The sequence below is a fragment of the Acanthopagrus latus genome, chromosome 4 (assembly GCF_904848185.1).
Source record: "Acanthopagrus latus isolate v.2019 chromosome 4, fAcaLat1.1, whole genome shotgun sequence".
Taxonomy (NCBI): domain Eukaryota; kingdom Metazoa; phylum Chordata; class Actinopteri; order Spariformes; family Sparidae; genus Acanthopagrus; species Acanthopagrus latus.
The window spans coordinates 8,627,292-8,654,202 of NC_051042.1; the positions used below are offsets into that span (position 1 = coordinate 8,627,292).

At 40.3% G+C, this 26,911-nt stretch overlaps 1 protein-coding gene and 1 long non-coding RNA gene across 3 annotated transcripts in view; both read left to right on the forward strand.

Annotated features, from left to right (window-relative positions):
• The first annotated feature begins 2,125 nt into the window (after nt 1-2,125).
• Nucleotides 2,126-3,352, forward strand: LOC119017558. Its single transcript, XR_005074471.1, has 3 exons — nt 2,126-2,220; nt 2,312-2,415; nt 3,287-3,352. It is a non-coding gene; the product is annotated as an uncharacterized LOC119017558 (long non-coding RNA).
• Nucleotides 3,353-8,731: 5,379 nt separating this feature from the next.
• Nucleotides 8,732-26,911, forward strand: part of efl1 (elongation factor like GTPase 1) — a 114,767-nt gene continuing 96,587 nt past the window's right edge. The window contains exons 1-8 of one of the 2 annotated variants that reach the window (XM_037095730.1): nt 8,732-8,788; nt 9,328-9,427; nt 11,206-11,273; nt 11,383-11,467; nt 12,761-12,894; nt 16,677-16,814; nt 16,987-17,210; nt 18,753-18,876. In XM_037095730.1, coding sequence (XP_036951625.1) covers nt 9,337-9,427; nt 11,206-11,273; nt 11,383-11,467; nt 12,761-12,894; nt 16,677-16,814; nt 16,987-17,210; nt 18,753-18,876 — 864 coding nt within the window. In that variant the 5' untranslated portion in view covers nt 8,732-8,788; nt 9,328-9,336. Of the gene's footprint in view, nt 8,789-8,824; nt 9,160-9,327; nt 9,428-11,205; nt 11,274-11,382; nt 11,468-12,760; nt 12,895-16,676; nt 16,815-16,986; nt 17,211-18,752; nt 18,877-26,911 lie in introns of those variants that run through there. The other variant, XM_037095731.1, reaches the window with a different exon arrangement.

Here is a 26,911-nt window from a genome sequence, read left to right on the forward strand (position 1 = left end):
CTCACGCTCTGTCCCACGCGGCTGGGTTGGCACACAGTGGCTAATGCTAACGTTACTCCCACGAGTCAACAACATGAAGAGATTTTTCCAACCTGTCCACGTTGAGAACACAAAACGAACTAAAGAGACCCCAGGCAGCCAGGACGACACAGACAATAACGTAAATGAAATTAACGAGGACCAATCAACACCAACCGAAAACTCGCCAACGACAAAAGCGAAAGCTAAAACATACAGCTACAACACCAAGTGGGAGCAGGAGTTCACCTGGCTCAAGTTTGATGCCACAAAGCAAGTAATGTCAGACAGTACCACTTAAAATAAGAAAAGATAATCCACATACTAAAGAAAGACAACTTGCAAAAACACAACGTATCCCACCATCACATCCTGGCTCAAGATGCCTGTCTCGCTCAGCAAAACCCGGAGCACCCCGGTACCATTCGCCACTCCATCACCACCAGTGTCGCCCGGGCAGACAAAGCAGCCCTTGGAGAAGTAATTTAAACGTATTATAGTCAGCTATATTCTGTCTGTCTGTGTATGTGTCTCTGTATGTGTGTGTGCATTTTTATGGTGTGCTACACCTCCTGGTCCTGTGTCAGCCTCTGTAGCACTAGTGCTATGTGCTGAAAAAGTTAACATACAGACCTGGATTTGGGAAAGTGGTGTCACGTCCAAATCCACTGGTAAGACACCTGAGCCAAATTCCATTCTTTTAACCATTTTTGATTATTTGTCCTTATATCCTTGGGAAAATTTGTGACCATTACTTTTAGCTCCCTTCGGCCCCAAGGTATGTAGACAACATCTTTTCCCATTGTAAATTGTCAAGCTAATTTTGTTGGGTTTGTTTTCTTTGGTTTTCAACTTTTTCTTGTTGGAACCCAACCTAGTTCCTCTACTTGATTATTTATCTCAGTTACTGGGTATTCCAAAACCCAGTCATCACCAGTGTCATCAACACTGGATTCTTTTAGCTCTCTTAAGGGATAAAGGCTTTTTATTTTGATCATATTTCTTTGTTTTAGTGTTTCTACAGGACATGTCCGTTTGACTGTCCAGCTTAATCTTAGTCTGCGTTGTGTTTAGTTTTTTGGGTTTTTTCTTTTCTTTTCTTTTCTTCTTCTTCTTCTAATTGAGCTGTTAGCTTTTTATTTTGATCTGTAAGAGAAAATATTTTCGATTCTGCATAACAGCAGCTACTGTCATCCTTTCAAAGTTTGAGGGAGGAGAAATGCTTATTTTTATCTAATGTAACGAGAATAAATCAGATAGTTTCAAAATGAAAAATATACATCCATGTTTTGGGATCTCTTATCCCTGGGATAATAAATTATCCCTACTGCTTCCTACTGGTAAGGTCTGAAGGTAAAAGGGATTATTCGATTGATAGTCGCATCACTCATGCATGTATATGCTCCATCAGATCGGATCGGATTTTGCGTTCTGCGCAGGCTCGAGATTTTTTTCCCGGGGCCGTGAGCCAGTAGTAGAAGGATGGTGGTGGCGGCGGCGGCTTTCCTCTAAAATAACCACAAGCAAGAGCGCCATTGTGCATCTAGTTTGTATAATTATCATGTAGACAATATACAAAATGTACAAAGATGTAGCTTCTCCTTGCTCTTCGTACAGCATCTTTCTCGAATGCCGAGGCAGCTGGCGATGTAAAGAGGTCAGCCCGAGGTTGCGCTATTACCACTAGTTGAAATGACTACAGCGCCACCTATCGCACCGGGGTATGACATGCTTTGGCCAGCAGTTCGATTTTCTCACTGGCATGTATACTCGGACAATTACAGTTGTCTGATTGAGTAGCATAGTCGAACTATGGCTGTAATCTGACTAAGCTGTGCATGTAAACACACTGACATTCAGTCACATTCACCGCGTGCTTGAATTTTGTTTACTACATTTCTGATGTAAAGGACACACTGTTGTGTTCTTATAAAGCAAATCAAAACAGCTAATTCTCATGTTGAAACTTGTATATCCTGTTTCATGTCATCATTTCAGATGGTGGTATCAGAGTGGTCAAAGTGCTCAGCCTCATGTGGCGGTGGCTGGAATCAGAGGCAGGTGTCCTGTCAGTAGCTGGATGCCAGAGGTGCAGTAAGGATTCTGACAACAACTGCCTGTGAGAGGATGAGCCATCCAACAGACACAGAGCGGTGCACTGCCAATAACTGTCCAGCCTGGGTAACCAGTCCTTGGGGAAAGGTATATTCAAATACTGAATTAAACATATGTACATGTTACACACTGTAGAAGCGGAATGTTATGCGTGAACTCTGTGTTACTACATTTTCAGTGTTCAGGGAGGTGTTTAGGCCCCACCAACACTGGACAGAAGAGATCTGTCATCTGCCAACATGCCAATGACTTGTTGTACACAGACTGTGCGCCCAGGGACAGGTGCACACACTCTCACAATACAAACACTGAAAACATTATTACCATATGTCAGGCCTGAATTGTCACAGTGCTGGTAATTCCATGCATATATATATGTCGATGACTTGCAGCATTCTGGTTGGATCTGATTTTTGTTTTAGCACATTTAATGGAAAACTTTAACATATGACTATTTATCTCCCAGAGTGTGGTGAGAAGATTGCCATCAGTTCCTTGATCAGCTTAAAGACTGAAAGCAGCTAGCCTGACTATCCAAGTTAAAAAAACAAAAAAAACAAAAAAAAAACCTAACAGCACCTCTAAAGTCAACTAATGAAAGGATATGTTCAGATTTTGTCAATACAACTTTTGATTGCTGTTTTGATGTATGCAATTATTACTTTCTTGTCTTAAACTCACAAATGCCAGCCATATCCAGCTAGAACTGCACTTGTTTTCTTGGTAAGTCAACCTAGGTCAAATCCTGGGTTTCAGAGGCAGCATATGATGTTTCTGTATCACATTAGCTGTCACGTTGATGATGTTCATCTTGGCAAGGGCCGTGGGGTCCAATAGGTGGGGTTTACAGTGTTGACCCTTCCCAATATAATGTTAGAGAAACACTGGAAGGTTACAACTTTAGGATCTGTAAAATCCTGGAATGACTGAGTGAAACTCGAAGTTAATCAACTATTCTTCTTTTGCAAAACTTAGTCCATGTTCCAGATTTATGGAGGTTCCAGGTTGCTCTCTGCCAGATTTTCCAGAAAACAGAATAAACCTGCTTTGTGAAACATGTCCAAGTAGAAAAGACTGTAAAAAGTAAAGTGAAAAGGTGCCACTGCAGTGAATGCATTACACTAAAGACAAAGCTAAAACTAATCTCTTTCAGGCATGCAGCCTGAGAGGTGTCCAGTGGCGACCTGCTGCATGGCAGACTTGCACGGTTGTCTGTGGGAGTGGATTTCAGTCCCGAAAGGTTGACTGTGTTCACCGCAACAGTGGCAGGACTCTGGCTGACCAGCACTGTGCCTGGCTCATCTAACCCTCCACCTGGCAGCACTGCAGTACCTCCACGTGTGGAAGTAGGTCTTTAAGCATGTGTATATTTGACAGTGCATTAGGAAATATTTGGAGGTTCAAAAATGTTAATAATGGACATTTTGTGAGCAAGAACCTTAGCAGCTTAAAAAAGTCCAGTTTGTCAGCAAAAGTTGATTTCTCTTGGAAATCCATTTAAATCAAAGTAAATATCAACGTATTATTGGAAGCTTTGTTTTCCATGCTTGCCTCTAATTACAAGTACACACAAAAAAATGTAACATTGTTTTTTGTTCAGCTTACCATCCACTGAAAAGAATATGGATCAGTTGTAATTTTTACGCCCAGCGCCCACGTTGTGTAGGTAGCAAATGTACTTATCTGTGCCCTGATGGGCATGAAAAGTCAGAAAATGAGGTGTGGTCTGGCACACTGCTATCTAGATACAGCATAAGTCAAGTCAGTGAAGCAGAGGGAAAAAAGAAATAATAAAAAATAATGATTATGTGAATTACCTCTTCAATATCACTAGCACTGTCAAATAGGTAATGGATGGACCCCTAAATGTACTACTGCCTGTCATCAGTAGTCTTCATTCTTTTGTGATTTCATAGCATGTTTTGTTTCCATGCAGGTGAAGGACACCACCCTGTACTGCAGCGTGGAGAGGAGACTGACACTATGCCTCATGGATATGTACAAACAGAGGTCCTGTGGGTCATGTTCAAAGAATGCTGACTCCACCTAGTGACAATGAGCTGTAATTATCACTCTATAGTTTTTGTAATGGATGGGCCACAGGAGACTGAACAAAGACTGAGAGGACTTCATCAGCGTGTTGACTTTTCACAAACTGTGTATTAGGAAATTATACAAACATTTTTCCTTCCTAAGAAGAAACTCACCATGGGCTGAAGGATGAGGGGACTTTATTTGAATGATCTGGACCCAACCTCCTAGAATGAAGTGTTCACTATGTGGATCAAATGGAGTTTTTGAACTTTCATTTAAACACTGAACATTTAGTTTTAGTGGCTTTTGAGAAAGGTAGCCTGGCCAAAAGTGATTATAAGAATGTTGTTTATTGTACTGCACTGCACTCCTGTAAACAAGCCTGAGGTATTGGTTTGCAAGTATTGGCCTTCATTAGATATAACATATCATGTCATGCTGTTATTGAGGTTCATTATATCAGCAGCTACATAAAAGCAGCAAGTCAGTCGTACCTTTCTACATTTTAACTATTTATTTGTGTAATTGTTTCAAACTGTGATTATAAAATGATGAATCACACTATAAAAGATAAATTATGCAAGACTGACAAACAAGAAGTCAGACAATCAGACACAGTGCTGCAAACCACTTTATTTGGATTTAAAATTAAAAGTGCACAGAATTTTTCCTATTTTATATTTAGTGATAGAAATTATGGCCAGAACTGCAATAATAGGAATAGAATAGGAATAGGAAAGAGCTGCTAACCCTGAGATAATTTCTTACTGTGGGTTCCAGTGTTTCATGTGTTTTAGTTCCCATGATGATAAACTATTTTGCCAAAAGTATTCACTCACCCATACAAATAACTGAAATCAGGTGTTCCAATCACTTCCATGGCCACAGGTGTATAAAAGCAAGAACCTAGGCATGTAGACAGTTTCAACCTTTGTGAAAGAATGGGTCGCGCTCAGGAGCTCAGTGAATTCCAGCATGGTATTGTGATAGGATGCCACCTGTACAACAAGTCCAGTTGTGAAATTTCTTTGCTACTAAATATTCCACAGTCGACTGTCAGTGGTATTATAACAAAGTGGAGGCAATTGAGTATGACAGCAACCCAGTCACGAAGCAGTAGGCCATGTAAAATGATGGAGCGGGGTCAACTGATGCACAGAGTGCACAGAGGTCACCAACTTTCTGCAGGGTCAATCGCTACAGACCTCCAAACTTCATGTTGCCTTCAGATTAGCTCTAGAACACTGCATAGAGAGCTTCATGGAATGGGTTTCCATGGCCAAGCAGCTGCATCCAAGTCATACATCAGCAAGTGCAATGCAAAGCGTTGGATGCAGTGGTGGCAGCGGCCACTGGACTCTAGAGCAGTGGAGACACATTCTCTGGAGTGACGAATCGCGCTTCTCCATCTGGCAATCTGATGGACAAGTCTGGGTTTGGTGGTTGCTAGGAGAATGTTACTTGTCTGACATTGCATTGTGCCAAGTGTAAAGTTTGGTGGAGGGGGGATTTATGGTACGGGGTTGTTTTTCAGGAGCCGAGCTTGGCCCTTTGGTTCCACTCCGAATGCTTCTGCATACCAAGGGATGTTGGACAATTCCATTCCTCTCAACTTAGTGGGAACTGGCTTCTTGGGGACTGACTTTGAGGATGGCTTCTTTGTGTTCTGACATGACTGTGCACCAGTACACAAAGCAAGGTCCATAAAGACATGGATGCGAGAGTTTGGTGTGGATGAACTTGACTGGCCTGCACAGAATCCTGACCTCAACCCGATAAAACACCTTTAGGATGAATTAGAGCGGAGACTGTGAGCCAGGCCTTCTTGTCCAACATCAGTGTATGACCCCAGAATGAAATGTCGATGTTTGATGATAAAGAAAAACATTGGATTATGTTCAATCCCAACTATAGTGAAAGGTAGTGCCAGTAAGCAATGGTTAAAGTGAAACTCTCACCAAAACGCCGCCTAGGCTTTTTTTGGTTAATATACATGAGTCAAACCTTCGTGTAAAAGCATAATTACGACAAAAGAGACACTTTTAAGATGGACCCTATTTTCGTTTTCGGCTCAAACTCATTTTCAGTGGGAGTGCATGGGGCACTTTTATGCTAGCATCAAAACCGCTATTTTTAAAACACTAAGAAGGCTCGACACAACATAAAACTGTGCTCGTAGTATCACCATACATACATACATACCATACCATACCATACCCCCATACATTGCTGAGAGCAAACAAAGCCCGCTCTGCAAAGTTGCGTGTTCTCTGTTTTGGCACCTCAGTGGTGTAATGAACTCTCCACCAGTGTCATGTCAGGGGAATTACTCTCCATCTTCCGTAAAAGATTCAGAACTCAACTGTTCAGACTTCATCTCGACCCCGCATAGAATGACCCTCCAAAAAAATGCATGCACTTGTATGTCCGTATTGTTAGCACTTCTATCACAGAACTTATGCACTTAAAGAATCTTTGACAAATAGCAGTTATGATCCCCAGATGAGGGCTTGACAATTGTGTCTATATTACTTCTTACTCCATCAACAGTGATATGTCGTGGTTTCTCTCTTGTCAGAAATGTACTTATTGTAAGTCGCTTTGGACCAAAGCGTCTGCTTAATGCCCTAAATGTTAATGTAAATGTAAATTTGGTCAGAAAATCATTGAAGATCCAGTCTTTCTTAAATTAATAAACACTTCAACATGCTTATGTCCCCATAAGGCCAGGGGATGAAGGGAGTAATATAGTTAAAAAATAAAAAAGGGTGTAGGAGGGAAAAGAAACAGTAGCTTGTACGTCATGGCCGCCCAGCCCATTGGCATCCGCAGCACCTTATACCACCCAGCCTAAGTGGCAAGTAGCCTCAGGTGTGGCGCTCCACACACTTGCGAGGAGGAGGGGGAGTATGAGGGTCTCACCTGAATAGGACAAACAAAACACAGCACAAAACACAACCACAGCACAGGGGCTGTAACAGATATAGTAACTGCACAAACAGTGGGTAAGCCTTGTCTGACAATCATTATTTAATTTGTGTGTGTGGGCCTGTTCATCACTATTGCAGTTGTGATTGTATGTGGTTGTAATCTTTATAAACTTGTTTGGGAGTATGGGCACTCTAAGTTATACTGCTGTTATACTGCTGCTTACTTTACTTCTCTGGTGAAAAAGTGAAGCTGCACTTTTTGGACACAATGAGGTAGTAGTTCCAAACTTTTTTTTTGACTTTTTAATAATGAAACTACATGTACCTGCGATCCTTGTCCTTGTGATCCAGTTGTTGTATGCTGATGTGGCAGTTGAACCATTCTGTGATTTTCTTGAAAATCTCTTGGTAACATATTGTAATTACCATAAGTAAATGGTAAACGAAGTAATACTCAACAGACTACATAAAAAGTCACCTTTTCCCCCCCACTAAAAAAAGCTAAAAAAAAAGAACATTATATTAAAATCTCTCCACAGGAATGGGCCCTAATCATCCACACCCAAGTGACTAATTGGAACACACAAAGTTGAAGAAATTTTAAATACTGGATGTTGATATGTTTTGTAATTATCCACTGCCTGTTATATTTGATACACTAACAATGTTGTTAGTGATTGTTGGAAATTATATAAGTGCAGGATAGGTCTGTCACCTTCGCTTAATCTACTATGTGTAATTTAACATATTAATATGTTTACAACAGTGTCAAACATCACACAGATTTAATACTAGCCATTGTAATTTTTAATTCACCCTCCACACTGTTCAAATATGTTCCTCCACCTGATCAAATATGTTTCTCCACCCTTTCAAACATATTCCTTTGCACTTCTCAAACATGTTGCTCCAGCCTTTCAGACATGAGACGGGAAGTCTCAGTTGCTGTTTTAGTTCACAACTACATAGCTGGAGTCATCATTTTTAAATGAATGAATCATGAATGTGTGCTGCATGTGTGTGCCAGATTTTTTTTCAGGCCTTAATAACACAATATGTAGATTAATTTAAATGTAATAAACAAAGTACTGATAGAACGCTAACTACTTAGCTGTGTATCCTGTGTAGCTGTGAGTGATATGCAATTGCCATTTCTTTTGTGTCGGCAAATTATTGTCAACATGAGTTTATTCACATTATAGTGGGCTACTGAGGTTTAGAAGACTTGCAATTCAGCTGCAATTCTTATAAAGCAATGAAACAGTGGTTTATTAACACAATAAACTCAATATCTGGAAGAAGTTTAAGATTTGCGGCAAGGTAAGTAGCTGACACAGACAGCTGTCATTTTATTAGATTATTCTTAACTCTCATTAACAAGCAGACAAAAAAGGAAAAAGGTAGATAACCGTGGCGTTTTTTACATCCCTATGCACAACATGAATTGATTTTTTCATGAAATAATTCATGCACACAAAAAGGTCACTTTTTAAGTCAAGGCAAAAGGAGCTGGGACTCAAAAACCCCTTGGGCCCCATTTGTGCATGTGCCTGGTGTGCTGTCTAATCGTATTTTAGCTCAAATAAGTGAAGGTGCCGGATAACGCTCGTTTTTAACGTGTGCTTGAACGCAGCACCAATGTTAGCGAACAGGCGTGGCTAACGTGCCATATCAGCTTCCGGGACAACAACGTGAGTCGAGAATGTCCACATGTCTGTAAATTATGCGTTTGTTCTGACATTTCTGCTGTATTTAAGTGAACACTGCAGGGTAGCATATGGTAGTGTTGTTGTGTGGAGACTTAAGAGACAGGATGGGTTCTCATTCCTCTTCATGACGGTACTTTGGATTAAGCTAGCCGCAGTGTTAGCGGGCTTCACCTGTTACAGTTCACAGCCATATGAGTGACAGAAGGTCGTGTCCAGTGTAGTTTGATCGCTTGTGCTCATTGTGCTGTTATTAACAAAGTCCAGGTTTTGAAATCACTCACTGTTCAGACTGTGCAGACTACAGCACACAGCCACAGTCGACGCTAGCTGTGCTCCTTTAGCTAACGTTTGTAGTAAGTGAAAACCGTGCACTGTAACATGACTTTATGTACCGTAATATTGACTTTGTCACAGAGTTATCACTGTATCACTGTGCTACATCTTCATGTGTAATACATAAGCTGTTTACAGCAGGTTAGGCTAGCTACCAGCTGTATGTTAAATGTGGTCATGTGTTGTAGGAGCTTGTCATGGGACTCACCAGCCTTGATAAGATTATTGCCCTGCAGAGGAGCCCTGCCAACATCAGAAACCTGTGCATCCTGGCCCATGTTGATCATGGTGAGATGAAACGTCATTCACCTTTCTACAGGCTTGATTGTGCACAGTCGAATGAATATTCAGTGTTGGAAGTACTAAAAACGAGTACATAACACACACACACAGACTACAACTTGCACATATGTGTTATCATCACAATTTGAAATTGACATAAACTGTCAGAAAGCAGAACAGGTCTTGAGTTAAAATGTTTAAAGAGAGGATACAACTATGGCTCACCAAATTCTTTTCAATCTGAGAGAATTATGTTTACATAAGTTTATGTTGCAAACAGTTCTGATGTAATGACACAGGTAAGTCTGGGGAGTGCCTGAGTGTTTTCATGAACACATTTGGCTTCATTGTCTTGATATTCATAATGCAAGAGGAAGCAATGTGTTATACTGCTGTACCCATATTTTGCCCCACCTCTACTGTTAACTCTTAAAGCTTTAAAACATGCGGTAGGACCAAAAAAACACACATGTATTTGTTATTACTCAAATACGGGGTGTCCCCAAAAAATGTATACACACTTAATAGTAAAGTTGGTGTTTATTAAAATCCATTTAATTTTCAAAATGTAATAAAATTTACATATATCACTTTATTGTTTTGTCACCGCCTGTTCTCAAACTGACATCCGTTCTGGTCCAGACACTGCTTACAACACGAAGCAGTGGAATCGCACACATCACAAAACAATTCCCTTGGTATCTGCATGCATTCACGTTCAGTGGCTGCTCTCAATTCAGAGATTTTTACAGGTCTCATAGCATAGACTTTGTCTTTTAGGTATCCCCATAAGAAAAAGCCTAGTGGTGTGAGGTCTGGTTAATCCTGAGGGTATTCAATAAAACCCCTCCTTCCAATCCACCTGTTGGGCAAGATCTCGTCAAGGACAGATCTAACATCACGATGGTAGTCTGGGGGTGCGCCATCTTGCTGAAAATAAAACTCCTCATCTTGAAAGTCTTGCCGCACAGACTTTCTTGGACTTCGGTGAAATGTTTCCAGTACTCTGTCTTCCTTTTCAGGGCTTGTAGATGTCCGTGGTCTTCCAGAATGCTTCCAACAGTTCCATCAGCTTCAAACTAATCTCTAATTTGAGTGATGGTAACTCGCGTTGGTGGTTCTTTTTGAAACTCCCTCCAAAATTGTCTTTGCACTTCAACTGCGTTTCCATACTTCCAGTAGCATTTTAGAATGAATTTGCTTTCTTCAAAGTTTAGTCTTGCTGCCATCATTAATTCCAATGGGTTTAAACTGCAAAGAAAAAACAAACAGTTGAGTCATCAGCTGCTAAAGTGTGTATACATTTTATTGGGACACACTGTAGATTAGATTTGATGTAGCGTTGGTGTCTTATGGATACAATTTTCACAGCATCAGGTAACATGCTATAATAGCCATCATTTATGAGTGGCAAATTTATTGTTAATTAAACTTTAATCAATAATTATTTGACTATTAATAATGAAATGCTGTATAAGCCATGTATTAAACAATTGTAAAGGCTTATGCATATCAGTTACTTCTTTACCATAGCCATAGAAGTGTACCATGTGTTTTTACTGTTTTGGTCCAACAAAATTATTAATTAAATTACTTAAACATTTGAATTTTTTTTTCTTAAATTTCATCACTTCAGAAAAAAGGCATTCGTTATTAAGTGAAATTCCTCCTGGTATGGACATCGTTGTGATGCAAGAGTGGAAACCACTGATCAGCTATTCTTCTCAAAATTAACTACTGTGTATACTGAGTATTAAAATGGTTTAACTCTTTAATCTTTGCAGGTAAAACTACTCTGGCTGATTGCTTAGTGGCAAGTAATGGTATCATATCAAGTCGACTGGCTGGGAAGGTAAGTGACTTTATTTTTAACCCTGTATGACCTGTACATGTTGATCAAGATTCCAAGTTCAGTTGTTTAATCATTATTTGTGTTTAATTCTGATGTATTAATTGAGCAGCTGAGGTACCTGGACAGCCGAGAGGATGAACAGATCAGAGGGATCACAATGAAGTCCAGTGCCATCTCTCTGCAGTACAGACACGGTAAGGCCAATTTGGTTATCCCTGAAGTAAAATACTCATTTAAACATTTATTACTGTGGAAAGCTATCATTCCATGCTGGTCATTACGTTCTAGTACTTATTCCATTATGATTTTCTGTAATTTCCTGTTTTTCCTTTACTGGCTTTACCCCAGTCTGCTTTTTAAATGGCCTTTTTTTTAACTTTAAATAAAGGCTGTGGACCAGGGTCTTGTTTATTCACTATTGTATTGTGTATTGTTTTTAGTGGAGAGAGAAATGGCGATTATGGCATCTAAGTAATAAAGTAATACGATTATACATCAGTGGAAAATAGTGAAAAACAAATTGGAAATCATCTTCAGAAGGCCAGCTATGCATAGGGAAAATAAAAGTAAACCACAAACAAGCAATTACATTAAATTGTCTGATGGTGAATTAAACAAATACTATGTACAGGATAGTTGTACAGTACTAGCTCTGACTCTGTTGATAACCCTGACCCTAACCCTTTATCATGTGCTACATAATGTCAGAGATTAACCCCGAAGTGGTCTGAAGCCACATAGCTTCGATTTACAGTCAGGTCCATAAATATTGGGACATCGAAACAATTCTCACTCGCCAAACAACACCTAAAAAAGCCTTTACAGGTCTGGAAGAACATCCTATGGACAGATGAGACCAAGATCAACTTGTACCACAGTTCAAGTTTGGAGAAGGAAAGGAACTGCTCATGATCCAAAACATACCACCTCATCAGTGAAGCATGGTGGTGGTAGTGTCATGGCGTGGGCATGTATGGCTGCCAATCGACCTGGTTCCCATGTATTTATTGATGATGTGACTGCTGACAAAGCAGCAGGATGAATTCTGAAGTGTTTCGAGCAATATTATCTGCTCATATTCAGCCAAATGCTTCAGAACTCATTGGACGGTGCTTCACAGTGCAGATGAACAATGACGCAAAGCATACTGCAAAAGCAACCAAAGAGTTTTTATAAGGCAAATAAATGCAATGTTATGCAATGGCCAAATCAATCACCTGATTTTTGATTGTTTAGTTTGTCCCATTATTTTTGGTCCCTTAAAAATTGGGAATCGTATACAGAAACTGTTGTAATTCCTACACCGTTCACCTGATTTGGATGTGTCAATGTGCTGATATTTGTGGACCAGACTGTATATAGAATTTGAATTTTAAAAAGATGCACATCAATAAGTAGGTGTTATGCTCCACAATTTTCTGCAATCTAAACAAGACTTTCTGAGGAGAAGACTTTAAACAGTGTTTATGTGCCTCTGGTGTCCACAGGAGATCAAGACTATTTACTAAACCTGATTGATTCTCCTGGTCATGTCGACTTCTCGTCTGAAGTTTCCACTGCTGTCAGACTGTGTGATGGTGCCATTGTAGTTGTTGATGCTGTGGAGGGAGTGTGTCCACAGGTAAATATCACTGTTGACTAATGTCTCATTCTGTTTTTGATTTGATGTATGTAATTAAACAATGACTATAAGGTTAACATGTTGAGCCCAAACAGAGCCAGATTGGGCTATATTTTAAGCACTGGTGGTAAAATATAAGTTAAATATATAGTACCTGAGAAATTTTCAGAATTTGTCAAAATGTTCCAAAATTCTGCCTGAATATTCTGGAGTAAAACCTCTCATTTTGTTCTGATTCACTTTATTAGTATAACATTTGGCGGAGGAAATGTTCAAATGTTTTGCTATGGTTTGCTAGAGATTTGGAGCTGGAGCTGCATAATTCCTCAGGAATATTCATTCATTCTAAAATTGTAATTTTTAAAATAATCTTTCATAAATGCTGTAGGCCAATTTCATTTACTCAGACCCATTGACATACTTATACTTAGACATCTGGACACATATTTAAAGTGCTCCTTTTACTATGATACCTTGACTATTTAAATAAACTTTGTAGTTATAGAAATACATTCTGTTCATTATTAAGCAGAGACATAAAATAGAGGCTAGCTCCTAACAGGTGAAAGCACTGACTGTCAGATTGAAATTGAGGATATAAACATGAACTTCTGATGAACGGTGTAGGAACTATCACCATCTTTGTGCACAGCCTACCATTTTGATGGGATAAAAATGTATTGGACTGAATAATAATTTTAGTCTAAAAGTTAGTTCTGAACTTCCAACAACAGTAAAGTAAAAGAAAATGATCTACGCATAAAGGTCCACTAACTAGTATGTCAGAGCTTTCTCATCTCAAGGCCCTCAATAGTGATGAAGCTGTTTCAAGTAGGGGTCAACCGATATGGCTTTTTCAGGGCCAGTACTGATATATAAAAATCAAGGAGACTGATAACACATATTTGGGACCGATTTCCATTTGCAAAAAAATGAAAATCTTTCTGTCAAGATTTTTATCAACCAGTGATGAATTAAACAGAGTTTACTCAAGTACTGTTCTTAAGTACAATTTCAGGTACTTTACTTAAGTATTTCTATTTTCTGCTACTTTATACTTCCTCTCCAATCTTCACACTAGTTATTTTTTCAGATTTAGAGTTTTCAGATCGGCCTATATATGATGTAAAAAATTTGATATGTGGTCTCTATAGAACCCGATTAGAAGGGCCGATCGATAAACACAGGAGACAGTTTGTCTAGCCTCAAGACTCCCTCATGCCCAAAATCAGTACAGATTTTCAGTGGTTGATTCTAGGTTTAACCAGTGCAACATAGTGCTGTCACGATACCAAAATTATGACTTCAGTACGGTACCTGCCTAAAATATCTCGATACCGATACTGAAACGATACCACGGCGGAAAACTAGAACATCATCAAAAGTAATGGAATAAAATATCAGATGACAGAATGTGGAAGTTATAATGATTTATGTCTTTTTGTTAAGGGTTAGGATTAAACACTTCAAAAGTCAAAATAAAAATATATATATTTGTGAAAGCTGCCAAGCTTTATAGCTTCTGTATCCAAGAAGACGAGTGTCTTCTTGTTTTGTTCATTTGTTTTGTTTGCTCTCAGAGATTATTAAATAACCTGATTTTTTATTGAAAGCTAAGTGCTTATAGTAGAAAAAAAAATAACAGCACATTAACTACAATTTTATTCAGCATAAAAATAATGAACATAAATGACATTAACTGTAAGTCTGGCAATTCATAAAATAAGACAAAACTTTATTCATCCCACAATGAGGAAATTTGCTATTTGCATTTCATGTCATGATTATTAGCCTGCAAAATACATTAGTGCCCTAAAGTACAATACAAATGACCCAGACCTGGTGGAGGTCTGTGCTCTAATCAGACCATTTTCTAATGATATAAATTACAATATGTATTATAAATTATTGACAAAAATGTACATGCTATGATTATAATAGTATTGATTGACTTAAAATAGATCATTTATAAGTGGTGTTGTTGATCAGCATACTTGTGAACACCAGCGCATGTTATGGTAAAGTTCATGTTACCAGTGTGACCATTGTGTTTGCATACAGAGATGTGTGGAACCACATCGGACTGTTAAACTGTTGGCTTTGCCCCTGACTGCCTTGTGCAACTCTGATGGTGAAAAAAGTTCACTTGACTTCCATCCGGATGATATTTAACGTTATGTTATCTATTGCTAATCTGCAGCCAAGTGATCAACTCCAGACTTTGCTCCAAGAGGTTTTTCACCGAGTAAAAAAAGACCTACTTTGAATGGAAACAGGGGTTACCACCTGTCTCGGTACAGTATATAACCACCTATTGTCAAGTGACAGAAATTTCATGCTATACTTTGTTTGACATAGTGGCCAAATGGTGTAATTACAACATCATGACTTTTTACCATAAGCTTAAATTGTGAAAGAAGCAGCTGTACAACGATGGATAATAAGGGTGTAATGAAATCTGGCAATATTAAAATGTGGCAGTATTTCTTGTCGAGGTGGAAAGCTCTCTTGCGTTATCAGTATCTAACTGATCGAGCAGCAGCCAGCATGACGAGTTCCACCTTGTATTTGAAATTAGCATAGAAGATGCTCCCGCCACTTTTAAATAGTTTGTGTTCCACCCGGTGGAAACAATAAATGGCAACAGAAGTGACAGAGAAGTACTGCACAATATGTAAGCACTGCTAGAAAATAGTACCATACACCGTGGTATGCAAAGCCACCTACAGAGCCGGCACAGCTCTCTATTAAAATCAACTACCCCTGTGACGAAAATACACTAAAAGGCCTGACAAGACTGAAAAATGCTTATGTGTCAAGTGGTAGAGTAATAAAAGAAGCTGGTATAAGGACCATGTTCATGTCCACACACTGGAACCGAAGTATACCATCCAGTCACGTGCATTTTACTCACACTGAACCTCCACAAAGATGGCATACTTTTCTATCCCTGCCACCTCCTTTCCAAGTGAGTATGTCTTTTCAACTGAAGGAGACATAGTTAGTGACGGTAGGTCTCAACTGCTGCCGGAAAACACAGACATGCTTATATTCCTGAAAAATAAAGTGACCATATCTTGTGCTGGGCAGTGTAGTTGTAGCCAGCTCTCAGCTCCGTGTCATGCTTGAAGAGATATTTGTTCAGTCTCTGTTTGCACCGTAAACTATTTTCGTTTCTTATTTCCAGCTTTTGGAAAGATACCAATACTGGCATTGGATATCGGGACGATACTGCGCTCATATACTCATACTTGCAAAAATTCACCGATGCCAAGCACCGATGACACATTATTGCATTAGGATGTACATTGCATGAAACTGAAAAAAGCAATCAGAGGGCGGCTTGTCTTTTTGGGCTGGCAGACCGCAGTCTTGAGTCCGATCCCAGATGCCTTCCTATAGGGACCTGGACCAATAGTCAATAAATTATTGAAGTATTTAAAATGTTGACCGGCGCTGCTGACTTATTTAGCAGATCAGGCAATCCACTGACCAATTGCATGCGTGTTAAGCCATCCCATGTGATGCTACTCAGTCAGTCAAATCTGTGAATTCCAGGCAATAAACATTGTGAGTCTGAATACAGACAGATGAAAAAGGTGAAAACCGAGGGACAGACGGAAAGATGAGTGAGCAATACAGGGAGAGAAGACAAAGGAAAATAATTACACAGCGCTATATTTATTTTCATTTAAGGAATTATCATTTGTTGTAACAAGCAGGGAAGAAAATAAATATGTCCTGTAAAAATGTCCTGTTTTGCATTTGTATATTGTGTGTAGACCCAAGCTGTGCTCCGTCAGGCGTGGCTGGAGAACATCAGGCCTTGTCTGGTCATCAATAAGATAGACCGACTCATTGTGGAGCTAAAGCTCACCTCTCAGGAAGCTTACACCCACCTGCAGAAGATCCTGGAGCAGGTGAGGGGTCCAGCTCTCATATGACACTGGCTAAATTCAGCATACTTTTTTGTAAAGCCTCTGTTATACAAGACACAGTCTGAAGTGACTGTAATTTCTATAAACTCATAGAATTAAAAGGATTAGTAATTTTTTTTGTCCATTGTAACTAAGTGTTTGTTCTTCCTTGTAGGTGAATGCAGTGACAGGGAGTTTGTTCACATCCAAAGTGCTGGAGGAGCGAGCGGAGAAGGAGAAGGGGGAGGAGGAGGAGGAGAAAGAAAGTGAAACATTGAATGGAGATCAGGTTTACGACTGGAGCGCCGGGCTGGAGAAAACTGACGACTCCCATCTCTACTTTTCTCCTGACCAAGGAAATGTGGTCTTTGCCAGCGCCATAGATGGGTGGGGTTTCAGGTGAGACTGGTCGCTTCCTAAACTGCATGATGACATCGGTGGTATGCACAGTGTGCAGTGGGAAAAAAGGTCCTGTAGAGATTAGCTTCAAAACCAGAGACAGCAGTTTCACTGGAGGCTTATGGCAATGATATCAAAAAAGTGCTGAATGACTAAAGGCTCCATGATCATTTCTCAGTTCTTCAATTGATGTCGATTAGATTAAATTCTGATTTATTTGATTGTAAGTGCTACTAAATTTTGTAAGCTATGTTAACAGGGCTAATACATCTTGCAGAGGTCTTGTAGAGGTGCCTTTTGCCTTATTTTTAACAACTTTATTATTTCATATGATAGCTGCTTAAATAGTGTACATTGTCAATTTACAACACAAAAAAACATGTCAGGGTTGGATTAGTCATCAATTGAAAAATATTTTTACGTCCTGGGGAAAGATACTGCTTTAAATTTACTTTGTTTCCTAATTTTTTCGTGCAAAGATGCAACCAGAATAAAAAAAAGTTAATTGTAGTAGCTTTGAATCAATATAAATATCTTGAACCACTGGAAACAGCAAACCGGGGATGGTTTCTGGAATGCCAAGCCAGAAAAGGAGTACTAGTCGGAAATCCCTTTTTTGACAATTGACTTTTCAAAGCAGGAAAAGCACAGGTGGAACCAATAATGTGAACAATGGCTCGGTTCTATCAAGTGTCCCATTAAGCCATGTCAGTGAGTAAGCATGCAAAATACCAGAGCCGAGGAACCTGCTCATCTAAATGGAATGCAGCCATCATTAATGTCCCACCTGTGCTTAACCTGCTCTGACAAATCAGATTGTTTGACCTGAAACGGGTCCATATGGGCAATCAGTTTATCGTTGCTCCAGTGCCTTGTAATTGCTTAGTCCTGTTACAACCCCGTCACCTAATCAATACCAGAATAAATTTCCCTGTATACTAATTCACTATAATCAAATACATTTAAAGTGTCCTCTAGATGGTGCTATCAACTTAGATTTTGTTCGTGTGGCACTATATGACCCTGAACTTGATTATAGACCAACCTCCAACCTGTTTTTTTTACCGTAACAGGCCTGGGCTCTTTTGTTTGGTTCAGGACATGAAGTAAAATATTTCCCCTTAAGCTTTCATTAAAAATGAAAATTTCCTTCTGTATTCAAACACAGTGATATAATGTTTTCATGGTGCACTGGTAATTGGTCCATGACGAAGACAAGAAGACCTAGTTCTGAGTGTGGCTGTGTCCTTGTGATCACTCTCTGCTATCAATAAACAAATGAAGTCCCAACACAGACATTTTCTTCGCCTCTGAACCCAGGACTTGTGCTGGCTGTCTGTAGCAAAGGAGGAGGATGCTGCGATCCAGACAACTACTATCATGTTTATCCCTACTCTGTTAAAACAGTTTTGTCTTCTCCAATTGACTCTAAGCTGATAATAAGCTTAATGAAAAACAAAACCTAAACAGTAGCATCATTAAGGATAAATGTTTTGTTGCATGAAAAGTGGAAGGTCAATAGTTTGATTTCTGTTTTTGTAGCATCCAACAGTTTGCACACATCTACAGCCAGAGAATGGGTATTAAGGCAGACGTGCTGCTCAAAACTCTGTGGGGAGATTTCTACCTCAATGCAAAAGCAAAGAAGATCATGAAAGGAGCTCAGGTAATGTAGCCATGAACTTACACATTCTTTCCTCCTAAACTGCTAAAGAAAGATTCAAAGAAATAAATCTGAGGTTTACCAAATGCTAGAAGGATGCACCGATATGGAAATTCGGGGCCCACACAGATACTGATATTTGATTTTTTAAAAATGTTTTTGTTGTTATTTGTTCTCCCTTTTGTATCAAGAAACAAAGAAATTCCATTTATAAAAAGAATAAATGACCTATTTTAAAGTCATTCAGTCCTTCATAACACTCTTCTTGATTCGTAACTCTCAACTCCCAAATTCAGTCCTACATATTTAAAAATCAGCCTTTTACTGTAACATTCCTTCCCGTCACATTTTTGTGTGTGTGTTTTGCTGCTTACCTCAGCAAAAACATTATTTTTGTGTGACATAAATTAATGGAATTAAATGTAAATGTGTGATGATTAGAAAAGCAATACATTCTAACAGTAACCATCATGTCCTGTGATGCCTCCCCTACTTTGCCCTCCTGGTCCGTTTTCCTTCAGAATCTACTCAAACATGTTATGTTGAGTAGATTGTGCTCGTTCCTTAGTGACCTCTTGCCCTGTGGCTGATCAGCTTTCTCTCCAACATGCATCTCATCTCTGTCTCGTCTCCAGCTCTGGCAGCAGGCCTGTCCGTCAGTTGCGGTCAAACGTACCAGTATAATCAGTAGCTTATAATGGCCCAAGTTAACTAATGTTAGCAAACTTATGTCTAACAATAGACAATAATAACAACATAATTGAATGTAGTTAAAGTAAATTGATTGTTAAAGGAATGTTTTGCCACTGTACATGTATGGAAATGATTCCATCAGCCTATCCTAACAATTGAACAACAAGGACTTGTTTAGGAACTATTGCAACTTAATCCAAGTTAGTGTGGAGTTTAAGTAGGCTATTAATCTCAATATGACTAAATTAAATGTTATGAATAGAGCAAGGATAGAGTCAGATTAACATTGTTCCTTTTTCAGAACACTTATTTTAAGTGAACTTTACCCAAGTCTGCCTGTTGTAGTCCAGCTGCCTCAGATCACTGCTTACATGTGAATTATTTAACGTAACCCCTGTATGACAGTTGTGAATGTTGTGTTTTTTGTTTATTAACTTGGAATATTTTTGTTTGCTTTAGTTTTCTGCAAGATGTCTTCACAAGTAATTATAACAACCCTGATTCATAATATCATTTGCTTCAGGATTTGATTGATTGGATGGACAGCAACACTGCACAAACTTTACAACCAAGTCTTTCAGTTTACAATAACAAATAGAGTCTGACTCAGACTTATATTAACCAGATTTGCAATGTATTTGTTTATCTTCCTAAATGAGCTTAGTGAAGTCTTTAATCTTGTTCTTCTCTATGGATATGACCTGTTTTACCTTAATTGGGAAACACTACTTATCCACCCTGTAGTTAGTCAGGAAGTCTCTGTTAATTTGGCCTGAGGTTAATGCTATCTGACTAACTGAAGGAGACTTTCTGTCACTTGTCAGTCTGTAGTTAGTCAGTGCTGCCGCTGTCTTCTGACCTCTGGAACATTGTTTCTAAGCAGAAATTAGTCTGTCAAGGCCCGGTCAGATGGTATCAAGTTTTTGTCACTTTTTGTCATCTGAATCTGTGAATGGCTTTGTTCGGTTGGTCATTTTTATTTCATTTTAATGTTGTGTTTTCAAAGCTGATGCAAACATAGCAAATGTTTTGCACTGGACTTTTTTTTGCTGCTGAAATCTTCAAAAAACTACAGAAAATTGTGGTTAATAGTGGTTGAGCTGCCACTTTCCAGCTTTGTTCCAAACTTAAGCTTCTTGGTAACTATTAGATGGATTATCATGGAATTTGGCATTCTTCAGTTGTATTTTGAGAAGGGTGCTAACTTACTAAGGCGCATTTTTACCTTCTAAACTGTTAAATCAAGGTCGTAAACACAATGAAGATTACACTACAGCTTGAAAGTTTTTCAGTCACACAAAAAATGTATTGTTTTACATGTGAACTGACACTTAAATTAATTGTTGTGTTAAAAGACTAATCATCATGATCATTAGTAAATCCTTCTATAAAAAAAAAAAAATCTGTCTTCTGAACTTATCAGTCTATTCTTTTTCCAAGAAATAAAGGCTATACCATGAGAGAAATATCCAAGATACTAAAGATCTCATACAATGATGTGTGCTACTGCCTTAAAAAAAGAGCACATACTGACGAAAACCAGAAGAGAAAGAGAAGTGGAGGGACTTGTTGCAAAACTGAGCACTGAGGAAGCGTACATCAGAGTCTCACAGGACCTCATCTTGCAGCTTAAATGGTGTCCGCAAAACACCAGTCTCAGCATCAGCAATGAACACTTGAGAACACTGGTCTCTCTAGACAGATTAGAAAAATGAAAGGCCACATCTGAGCCAATAAAAGGAAAAGATTAACATGGACACAGAGCACAGATACTGGGCGAGGAAGACTGGAAAAAGTGTTACTGAGTGACAAAACTAATTTTGAGTTTTTTGGATCTCATAGAAGAACATTTGGGGGCAGCTGTAGCTCAGTCGGTAGAGCTGGTCGACGAGTGATCTGAAGGTCTCTGGTTGAATCCCGGCTTCCCTGGGGCAGAACTGAGCTACAAGTTGAAGTATCCTTGAACAAGATACTGAACTCCAAAATAGCTCCTGAAGTGCAGTTGGCACCTTGTGTGGTGGCCTCTGCCATCAGTAAAGGCCATGCGATGAGCTAGCGACTTATTCAGTGTGTACCCTGCCTTCGCCCATAGAGAGAGGGGCGCTGGGATTGGCTCCAGTAATCCCCGCGACCCCTTGAAAAATGGGGATAAAAGCGGTATGAGGGAAGAGGATGGAAGAGTGCTTCATAGCCTGTGTCAGCATGGTGGAGGAAATGTGATGGTCGGGGTGGTTTTGTGCTTGTAAAATATGAGATTTGTACAGGGACAAAGAGATCTTGAATTAGAAAAAGCTATCACCCTACAACAGGACAATGACTTCAGCAGTAAAAGCATAGCTCCAAACTATGCAACAACTATTTGGGGAAGAAGCTGGTATGTCTGAATGTCAGTTGGTATTCAATCTATAATTTAGTCGCCAGTACAGTCAGTAAATCTCAATCCTAGCAGCTTGATTGTATGAGTAGCATTTGTTCAGATAATGTGTGTACAATACATCTACAATACATCTACTGATGCCTCTCTGGACACATTGTCAGTGATGTTCCTGAAATCATCGGGTGTTTAGGGTCTTTCAACATCATATACCTCCTCCAGGTTACCCAGCCGGGGCTGATCAGGCCCCAGCTTGTGTCCAGATGGCCTAGCTACCATGTCTCCATGGCTCTCTTCTTTTAAGCCTCTTTTAAGCCACAGCCATCTTGAGGCCCTCTCTGCCGCTTCAGTGGCACTGCGGATGGCTCTCCTTCTCCTCTCTCCCTCGATGCCCAACGTGCTGAAGGCTCTGGCCAAAGAACAGGCTGCAAAACCTCTACATCCGACCTCCACTGGGAGGCATTTCAAGCTCCAGCCAGCCTGGTGACAGTCGCTGACCAGTCCTGCGTACTTGGAGGGCTTTCTTTCGAAGGCTTCTTCCAGGTAGTCTTCAAATGGAACTGTCAGCTCCAGTAGCACCACTTGTTTAGTGGACTTGGACACGAGGACAATGTCAGGTTGCAGAGTAGTTGCTGCGATGTGGCTGGGAAACTTCAGCTGTCGCTCGAGGTCCACAAACATCTGCTGGTCTTTTGCAGAGGTCAGGATGCTCACTGGGGCTCTTCTGGCAGGGATTGCCTGGTCCCCAGCTCTGACAAAGGCGATTGATCTTGTGAATGCGCGAATCTGCTTTGCCCGCACAAATCCCGCACTGACGGCTTCAGTGATAGTCTTGAGGACTAGATCATGCTTCCGTCTATACCAGCCATCTCCAAGTGCCCTAGTGCAGCAGCTGAGGATGTGTTCCAGGGTCCCTTGCTTGGAGCACAAGGGGCATGTCTGTGTCTCTGCTATGCTGCCTTTCCTTCCCCTGCATTGACCACCTTCAGTTCGTTTGAGTCCCTGTACTGCACCACTTCTCTTGTTCTTGATACCCTGAATTCCTCCTCCAAGGATTTGAAGGGAAGGTGCAGCTTGTTGTTACGCCCATAGAGTGTGATGCTGCTCAAACTCTTGGGTAGGCCAAGCCTTCTTCGCAGATGGTTACAGACCTTCTCTAGGGACTCAACTGTGGTGATCTGAACATGGTGAGGCTGCAACACCGTACACTGCATGAAAAGTGGGATTTTTGTCCCCGTAAATGCCCGGAAATCACGGCAGTTAATGACAATTTACAGCCTGCGAACGTCGCGTTCGTCTGTGCGACATACTGACGGAAATGAACCATGATGGAGCTCCCAGAGGTGCGAACAGCTTCAATTTGCATATGAATAGCAGCAAAACCACGCCTTGCCAGAGAATGTGTGGGCTGGCTTGAATATCCTCACTCAGTATTGGATGAAACCACTACTTATAAACAAGCAAAATCACTCGTGATTGGTCACCATGGGTCATTATAAATGTTAACCCCAGTAAGGAAAAAGATTTATGTATGTATGTATGTATGTATTTATGTATTTATTTATTTATTTAATCATCAAGGACATGAATGAATTTATTCAGGAAAGGAACATTTGCCAGGAAGGTGTTGTTTATTCAAAGAAAGAGCTTTATTAACACAAACACAATAATCTGCCCACACATCAAACGGAAAGCTCACGAGAAGCCCCAAATCCTACAGCACCACGAAGTGTCTGTTTTTGCAGACGCCTGTGGTGCGCTGCCCTGTATTTCAGAAATGCCTCTCATGTGTCTGCAGCGTGGCGCAGTGCTCGGTGAGCGCTCGGCTGCCAAAGGATGGAGGTCACACAATCCACCCAGACACCCCGCCACCTTGTGCCGTCTTCCTCTTCAGACATCAGGTCTATGGTGGCGCACTTCCAAAGGTCCACCTCATCAATAAAGACAATCAGTACTGCGCGATGCAAAAACGGATCTAATCTAGTAAGTCTTATCCTCTTTGTTCTCGATCGACTCCGAGCTGAGCTCCTCACAGCTTCTGCCTGCGATGTAAGATCTGGTTGTTTGTTGTCATGCGTACCGTCTCGTGATGTCTTACAGACAGCTGGAAAACAGTTAAAAGAGAGTGGTATGAATAAAGAAACGTAAGTCACATTAAAATTAAACGAGGGAGAATACAGTAACAATTACTTACACACAATGGCGTCATTATTGGCATCATGTAAATCTAGACTTGCAGACATAGCTCTGAGCTAATAGGAGGTCGCGGCCTTGTTATGAGGCGAGGTTAGTCTGTGAAAACACAGTGCTCACAGCGGTAAACCTCCGTGTCCCTCTGCGGCAGTGAAGCGCCGTCCATCGGCGACACTCTCCGTGGCGACCTGGCAAAGCTCCTTCCGTCAGCGCAGGCCTCCTCGACAACGGCTGTGCCGCTAGCCCAGCTCCTGCTAGCTAGCTTAGCTCCTGCTAGGTAACTTAGTCGAACTTGCTTCGTGTCCAATAAAACACAAACACTTCGACTGCGATGTAGAGTCCAACTCACACACTCACAGCACGTCGTCTGACAACAGCTCACAGTCCGTCAGTGATAAAACACGACATTGATGATACACAGTCCAGTGTCAGATGCTCGACGCCATTAACTCTCCGCTCCTTCCTCCTCGTCACTCATGCTCTGGTCTACCCGGAAGTGTAAGACTCTTAAAGGTCATGAACTCTCACACCTAATAAGAATTACTTTTCAACTTCTTAAAAAAATCAGAACCCTTGAAATTATAGAAATACTTATACATTTTCATATCTTTGTTATCTCAAAAATATTTCATGCAATTTTTAACCTCTTAACAACTGGCGTTTTATCTGTAAGTTGTTGCCAGGAGAGAGAGAGAGAGAGAGAGAGAGAGAGAGAGAGAGAGAGAGAGAGAGAGAGAGAGAGAGAGAGAGAGAGAGAGAGAGAGAGAGAGAGAGAGAGAGAGAGAGAGAGAGAGAGAGAGAGAGAGAGAGAGAGAGAATAAATAAATAATCTTTTTTACATAACATTGGCCATTGCTAATGACATACACAGTAATTAATCCAGCATACTTTCATTAAGTAAATCAATTCAGGCTAAAATACAAGGGTCTGTAATTAGGCTATAGTGAGCCTGATCTATTTATACCAGAGATTTTCTTAAATGAAGTTAACACCTTTTAGAAAAAGGTCACCTGGGGGGACCCCCGCAGCCTGATTTGCATTTGTATAGCTCACAGCATTTTCATTTACATGTTAAAGCCTCCAAGCAAGGCCCACGTCAGTTTCCGGCAATTCACGTGTGCAGTTGCAAACAGTTGCAGTTGCAAACCTAATATTCCACGTCAATCTACAGTGCCGCCTACTGACGAAAATCCCACTTTTCATGCAGTGGTAATTGCTGCGAATGGAAGATTCTTTGACGAGAGCAGATTTTGAAGGACAAAATTGTTATTTCAAGTAAAAAATCATTATTTATAACCTTGTTAATGTCTTGACTATATTTATACTATAAGCCCCCTCCTACAGAGGAGCCTGCCTGCACGAGGCGTGTAATGACGGTACACAGAGACGCCAGATAACAAAGATGGCGCATTAAAGATAAGAACAACAACACAAGCCCCGATTGTTGTATTTCTGATCAATACAACTAAATTACAATGACGAGTGCCACATGCCGAGTCACTGTAGTAACACAGGGAACAAACAATATTCCTCACATTGTGGTAGACGGCGCTACCACGTAATCATCATAATCACCATGCTGCCATTGTAAAGCATGACTAACGTTATTTCTCGAAAACCAATTCAACCACTTTGGATCGTCCTGAACACAAACTAATGTCATAACTGCCTGGTCACTTGTAAGACACTTTAGCTAACCAGTAGCCATAAAGACAAACCTAAACACTGGAGTTAGCATACAAGCTAACAAGCTAGATTTAGCAGCAAGCTACGTACCTCGACAGCAACAACATTTCTGTAGCTGCCAGCGCCATGGCCTTGTGGTTGAAACATAGAATGTAATATCAAGAAGGGGTCCTTACTTGACCACCAGAAAAGTCCTTACAAACCGCTGAAATGACTCAGATATTTATCCTGCTTGTCTTTCTGTCTTGGTCCAATTCTTTGGTTTTACACTGCTTTTCTTTGTCAGTCTTCTTATTTCTTCTCTTTGATGTGGACAATGGGGGGGGGGGGAGCATTTTTCAGCTCTGTTGTTGTTGTCTGTCCTCTGCCATGATTTACAGTTTGGGCTTGAGCTTGGAGGTATCTGACCAGGTAAGAGCAGGCACTGCGCCTTCGTGGGAGAGGGGGGGCTGCCCAGTATGCAGAAGCACAATAATGATTGACACTTCTCAGATACTCCCCTTGGCTCTGATTAGTTGTGTTGATTCGGGAGCTCTGGATTCTTGCAAATCAAATTTTATATATATATATGTTTTTTTTTCCCAGGGTTAGAATAAACCTGACAATAAAGTGGGAGGTTGAGGGGTCCTGGAGGTGAGGTTCGCCCAGGGCGTCATGAAAGCTAGGACTGCCACTGCACAGCTGACCTATATCTTATTCTACTGTTGGGTGAAAATTGGGTGAAATTTTATTCATACGTACAGCCTCATAGAGCTGTATTAACAGATCTCACTGCACAGAAGTTCTGCCTGTAATGTTCAGTCTGTATCTCTCCCAGGTGTCACTCTTTTTCGACTGCTATGAATGCAGAATATAGTTCTGTGACATGTTAATGGACTATGGTGGCATACTAACATGCTGCTGCCCTCTCAGTAGAGCTAACATATTCAGAGAACTTGGTCTGTATTTGCCTCAAACTGATCATACTGAGTTTATCTTGATGTGCCAAATTTGAAACCTGACCCAATTTTTCTATTTGACTTTTTTCTCCTTAAAAGACAAAATAAATATGCTTGCTTTAAACAAGGCTTCTCACATAAAATGTATTTAGCC